General features: G+C 37.5%; 1 protein-coding gene across 2 annotated transcripts; it reads left to right on the forward strand.

Annotated features, from left to right (window-relative positions):
- Positions 1-3,516: 3,516 nt before the first annotated feature.
- On the forward strand, positions 3,517-5,955 carry LOC137024072 (uncharacterized). Of its 2 annotated transcripts, none has more exons than XM_067391235.1 (4): positions 3,517-3,895; positions 4,012-4,065; positions 4,157-4,276; positions 4,457-5,955. In XM_067391235.1, the coding sequence occupies exons 1-4, from the start codon at positions 3,547-3,549 to the stop codon at positions 4,756-4,758; spliced, it is 825 nt and encodes a 274-aa protein (XP_067247336.1). In that variant the 5' UTR covers positions 3,517-3,546; the 3' UTR covers positions 4,759-5,955. The 2 variants fall into 2 exon arrangements, with proteins under 2 accessions (XP_067247336.1, XP_067247335.1); XM_067391234.1 differs by having other exon boundaries at positions 4,145-4,276; positions 4,457-5,953.
- The last annotated feature ends 488 nt before the right edge of the window (positions 5,956-6,443 follow it).

The following is a 6,443-nucleotide window of genomic DNA, read 5'->3' on the forward strand; positions in this document are numbered from 1 at the left end:
TAACCTCTTGTACACTTCCTTGTCCATTAACTTCTGCTATACTTCCTTGAGACGGTTCCACAGTACAATCACTAAACAGCACACAAACAACAAGGATTAAGATAGAAACCATGAACAGATGTAATCAGATGTTTAACAGTCCTTTAGATTTAGATTAGACACACAATATCCCATTTCTTCTGCTTTTATATTGAACATGAACCATGACAAGATTAAAAACATCTTGCATTTTTTTGTTCATGCTGTCTTGTGGTAAGCTTGTATGCTGAGGTGTTATTGGCAGAAAGAATTACAATATTATATTTTATATATTATATTTGTTATTTTGTTTCCATAAATGTGATTTTTTTTTTTTTTTTTTTTTGCACTTCACAAATCAAGCAGCGATTGACAGCACTCTGATCCAGTGGCGTTGGGCATTGTCTGGTTGGGGCACAATCATAATCCCCGTTCCACCCCTCTAGACACTCTTGTCTGGCTCAAGTTGAAATCTCACGTTTTAATAGTATTTATTGGACCTAATTTAATAAAACAGGCTGTGTTACTTTAAGGAATGATTACCTCAAAACGTACGTCCGTATGCAAGTTTGATTGACTTTATTTAAATGAAATACATTAGCTATTGTCACATGTTTACATATATAATTTTTAAGCTTTGTGGCTATACTATTGAAACTGTTTTTAAATATTTACTTCCATTGTAAATATTATATAATATGGCCCATTTATTTCCATTGTAAGTGCCTTACTTTTTTTTTTTAAGTTCTTATGAACTGAAAAATGAAGAAACAAAAAATAGGCTAAAAAGAAGGCACAATTCAACTACAGAGGAATTAAAACACAGGGACGAAATATCCCAATAAAATGCCCTCATGTTTCAAATAATTAATAAAACATTAAAAAACAAATAAATGTTTATTTTTCCCCCACATTTCAGCATGGAGCTCCATAAACATTTTCAACATGGGCCTTAATAAAATCCTGGGATGGTTAAACTTATTAATTATTGCAGGCTTGAACAGAGAGATCAGTGTCTGTATTCGCTCTGTCTGGGGTGTAGAATTAAGACGACACAGTGTCAGTACTTAAAAAGTTAATAATATGAATGTGCTTTGGTCCTGTAGTGGCCTCATTGTTAGAGAGTCAGACTTGTAACCCAAAGGTTGCAGGTTCGGATCTCAGTACCAGCAGGAATTGTCGTGGGGGAGTGACTGTACAGAGCTCTCTTCCACCCATAATCCCATGACTGAGGTGAGACCCTTGAGCACCGAACCTCCAACTGCTCCCCGGGCACCGCAGCAAAAATTGGGTGCCCACTGCTCCGGGTCTGTGTTCACGGTGTGTATGTGTGTTTGTTCTCTGATCACTGTGTGTGTACTTGGATGGGATAAATGCAGAGCACAAATTCAGAGTATGGAACAACATCCTTAGCTACACATCACGTCACAAAATGAAGAGCGTTCTCACAGACATGATGGTTCCTGCTGGAAAAGAGATCTTCTGTTCTGGGCATTTCGTGGAAAGTTCATTCATTGTCGAGTGGTAGAGCGTTGAACAGAAACATCAATGACATGGGTTCAAATCCCAAACAAACACTTTTACAGAGATGTGTGTGTCCAACAGTTCTCTAAAATAAATAAATAAAAAAAATCTTTATAGCGTTCGTTAACCTGAAAGTTTTTTGTTTTTTTTAAACACGAATGGAAGGATCCCAGGATCCCTGTGGAATTTAGGCTAATTATTGGGTTGAAAATGTTGTTCATGGCGAGTGTGACAAAGAACGATGAGTGGGTCTATACTCTTCATTTTGCCTGGGAAAAGCTGGCATAGTAAAACTGAGTAAATCTGATCAAGCAATGCATCTGATTCTGTTTGAATTCTTCAAGAATTCAATGACCCATTGTCAATTATTCCTTAATTAAAGCGCAGTCCATGAAAAAGTAAACACAATTTTGACATTTACTGTACTGTTTGAATTCATTCTAAACCACAAATTCTTGCACAAATGCTTATGTTTTCTACATGTAGTTATGTGGATATGATTTTTAAAAATGTTATTTGATAGTATTTTATCTCCACATGGGGCAGTTGACTGCTACTCGCGAAAACGAGCTGTGATACGTCCACTCCATAACATATGAAAATCTATGGTTATAGCACCACTTAGCGGTCAACAGCAGAAATAAAATGAACCGCGACGATATCTGCGGCAACAAAAATGCATTCTGGTTGAGAAGCATCTGAATGTGGAGTAGTGTATAAAATTAGAGTATAAATCCTTTAATTCAAAGATGTGAATAGCTTCTATATACAGTAGTTGTGTTTGTTTTATGTTTGTTCTTTTAAAACAACATTCAGAAGCCACATTAAAGCAATTCTTAGGTGGCTTTCTATGCATTTGTTGTGTGTACTTATTGCATTAGTACACACAAGGGCATTGCACACGATACACTATATTGCCAGAAGTATTGGGACGCCCCACACATCATTGAATTCAGGTGTTCCAATCACTTCCATGGCCACAGGTCTATAAAATCAAGCATCTAGGCATCTGCTCCTACAAACATTTTTGAAAGAATGGGTCGCTCTCAGGAGCTCAGTGAATTCAAGCATGGCATTATGGTGTGGGGTTGTTTTTCAGGGGTTGGGCTTGGCCTCTTAGTTCCAGTGAAAGGAACTCTTAATGCTTCAGCATACCAAGACATTTTGGACAATTTCATTTTCAATTGTGGGAACAGTTTGGGGATGGCCCCTTCCTGTTCCAACATGACGGCGCACCAGTGCACAAAGAAAGGTCCATAAAGACATGGATGAGCGAGTTTGGTGTGGAGGAACTTGACTGGCCTGCACAGAGTCCTGACCTCAACCCAAAAGAACACCTTTGGGATGAATTAGAGCGGAGACTGTGAGCCAGGCCTTCTCACCAACATCACTTCCTGACCTCACAAATGTACTTCTAGAAGAATGGTCAAACATTCCCATAAACACACTCCTAAACCTTGTGGAAAGCCTTCCCAGAAGAGTAGAAGCTGTTATAGCTGCAAAGGGTGGGCCAACTTCATATTAAACCCTACGGATTAAGGATGGGATGTCATTAAAGTTCATGTGCACGTAAAGGCAGGCGTCCCACAACTTTTGGCAATATATTGTTATTGTGCTTAATGTTTTCTAAGCCAATATTTATTTCCAGTTGAATTTTCTGATTTCCCATGGCCTGGTTCCCACCACTTAAAAAATCCTGGAATCAACCCAGGAGCTAGCGTGCAGATAAGACAATCCATTCACGCAACCGGAGGTTTCTGGGTTTTTCCCTTCACGTGCTATAAGGTTACCGACCGCTGAGAGAGAGGAATCAGATAAAGAGATAAACTTCCAATAAGCCTGGAACATCCCTTTGTTTATGATTCACAATCAACTTTAATTACTTTTCTTTATCTGAAGCAATATAAACCAAGTACAAAAGACAGTAAATCAGGACACTATAAAAGGAACATTAGAGGCTGTGGGAATGACAGAGCAAGAGCTGGAAACAAACATCAGTGAAGAATGAAGGCTTTAGTATGTATACTGCTGCTGTTGGAAACCTTTGTGTTTGTCGTCCAGCAGCAGGTAGATGGAGGACTCAATGAGAATGAGATCAGTCAACAGATCAGCTCTGAGGACGGAAGTCAGAATTCACCTCAAACAGACACTTTGAGAGCTGAAGCTTCAACTGACAGCCAACAATACTGTGATCTGTGCTTCCCTGACATCCATGCAGCACTGAGAGAACTGACCGCCACCGTTACAGAGCAGAAAGAAAACATCAAAGCTTTAGAGATGCAATTGAGAGAAGCTGAGCAGGCTGCAGAACAACAGATGTTTATCCTGGAAGAGCTGAACAAGAAAAATTATGGTACCTCATCAAAACCTCACCAATATAATACAAATGTCAGTGTTAAGTTGAGTGTATACTGTGTAAATGGTTTAGTAGTATAAATGTCATTTAACAGAATCTTTATTCCTTCACAGAAATTTCCAATCTTACTCAGAGTCAAGTGGAGGAGTTGAGAAAGGAAAATAGAGGTGAAAGTGTGCCTGAATGATGTTAAATTCAGTGTAACAGAGTAATATATCACAACAGTCCTTATGTTTTCAATAACAGACAGAGAAATAGCTTTTTCAGCTGCACTGATGGAATCTGGCAGTGGATATGTTGGTCCGTTTACCACTGACATCACAATAACCTACAAAAAAGTCTTCACAAACATAGGGAACGCCTACAACCCAGTTACAGGTAATTATCAATGAAATGGAGTCATAAACCCTTCTGCTCCATTCAGACCTCTCTGCAGTTGTGTAATGTGTATAAGAGAATTAAATGATCTGCCATCTTTAAAAACTATTACAGTGTGTTTGGTAATTGAGCAATCATACAGGAAACAGCTGATTCTGTATCTCTTGTTATTTGATTCAGGTGTTTTCACAGCCCCACTGAAAGGAGCGTACATGTTCAGAGTCTCTGTATACGGTCATGGTGGAATTGAAGCAACTGCAGCCATTTTTAAGAATGAAAAGCTGGTGGTTATGGCACATGATTATCTGGCTCAGGGTGCGTTAGGCGCCTCAAATGGAGTTGTGTTGATTCTGGAAGTTGGAGATGTTGTCTATGTGAGACTTTGGTCTGGCTCGAGGATATTTGATAACCAGAATAACGTCAACACTTTCAGTGGTTTCCTACTGTTTCCCTTAAGAGAACAGGAGATTTGCAGGATGTGATTCCAATAATTCAGAACATTTAGCATATGATTTAAGATGAAATAATGAAGAATCATTAACATATGAACCTGTATTAATAAGGACTAATGTGTGTTTGAAATGTTCAATAGACTACTGCATAAAAGTCTGTACTAAAGTTGTATACATGTACACATACAATTTATATATACAAGTTATATACATTTGTATAAGGGGTTTTAGCACTGTGTAACACACTTGGCCTGTCACATTAGTTTCCCTTGCGTACACCTACTACCTGACACTAAGGGGGAGTGTTGTGCTGACTGCTCTAGTATATCAGCAAGGTAGTGATAGAAGAAGGTAGATTGGTTTGGTGACAACAAAGAATATACACTAACAAGAAGCGACACTCAATAGAACGTTCCATTGAAACACCGGCGCCCAGCAGCGGCCCTGCGTTTCCGCCATTTTGTGGTGAAAGAGTCGGCAGTCCACTAGTTTCTATGGCAATATCAGCTGCTTTGTTAAAAAAAAACGTACATTAAAGCTGAAAACCAACCTGAATGATGACAACACAGAATAAAATACTATTAATAGTGATCATCAAATCCTTTTAACAGACTTTGTGTCTTCCACTTTTTTTACAAAAACTTTTCTCTCTAGAAACCCAGTCAGTTTGGGTTAAAATTCTTTGAAGTTCAAGTATTAGCATTATAAACACTGAATTAATACCAACATATGAAATTAAGGACATGCATCAGAAAAATTGGGAATGTTGGACAATAAATATATAACAGAATATAACAGTTTGATTTTGCAGTGTTGTCTAATGTCCATTAAAGCAAAAGTGTCCAAAAGTGTGAATTATGGGATAACGGACACAGCAATGCATCATGTTTGTAGTGTGATCCATTAAAACGTACAATATATATGTTTCAATTTAGAACTCGTGGAGTGATACTATTATTATTCCATTAGGTCTGATCTATATTGTTCGCTGCAAACATGATGATCAAACATTTATTAATTATTAATTTACTATTAATAAATGAGTAAAGTTGCATAAAATGGAAATACTCAATAAAGTAGCCTAACTACATTCACTGCAAAAAATGCTGTTCTTACTTAGAATTTTTGTCTTGTTTCCAGTCCAAATATCTAAAAATTCTTAGATCAAGAAGCATTTTCTTGACAAGTAAAAATTATTTTCTTGTTTTTAGGAAAAATAAGTCAAAATTAAGTGAGTTTTTCCTTAAAACAAGCAAAATAATCTGCCAATGGGGTAAGCAAAATAATCTTAATCCAAACTGAAAACAAGTTTATATATCTTATTTTTGGTTTGAAATAAGATTATTTTATTCAATAGAATTAAAAGTAGTTAAACTACAGTCAAGCTACCCTTTTGAAAATGTAGTTAGCTACACTACAAGTTACTATCAAAAAGTAGCTAGCTACATTGAAACTACTTTGATTTTTTTTTTTTTTTATGACATAGTGTTACGGTATGCTGGTGCAGAGATGAGGCAGATACGGATTTCCACAATAATAGATGCTTTTTAATAAACAAAGGTAAGGAACGCCAGACATACACATTAACAAAACAGAGAACGGACGAGGAGTGAAGGGAGTGAGTGCAATATATGGGGAGTGCTGACAATAGAGTCCAGGTGCAGGTGATGAGTGACGATGAGGAGCTGACGAGGGAAGTGAGTGCAGGTGTGGAG

The sequence above is a fragment of the Chanodichthys erythropterus genome, chromosome 8 (assembly GCF_024489055.1).
Source record: "Chanodichthys erythropterus isolate Z2021 chromosome 8, ASM2448905v1, whole genome shotgun sequence".
Lineage (NCBI taxonomy): Eukaryota > Metazoa > Chordata > Actinopteri > Cypriniformes > Xenocyprididae > Chanodichthys > Chanodichthys erythropterus.

Coding starts and splice junctions, on each gene's coding strand:
- LOC137024072 (XM_067391234.1), top strand. CDS start 3,547: ATGAAGGCTTTAGTATGTATACTGCTGCTGTTGGAAACCTTTGTGTTT. Junction 3,896..4,011: donor GCTGAACAAGAAAAATTATG/GTACCTCATCAA, acceptor ATTCCTTCACAG/AAATTTCCAATCTTACTCAG. Junction 4,066..4,144: donor GTTGAGAAAGGAAAATAGAG/GTGAAAGTGTGC, acceptor TTTCAATAACAG/ACAGAGAAATAGCTTTTTCA.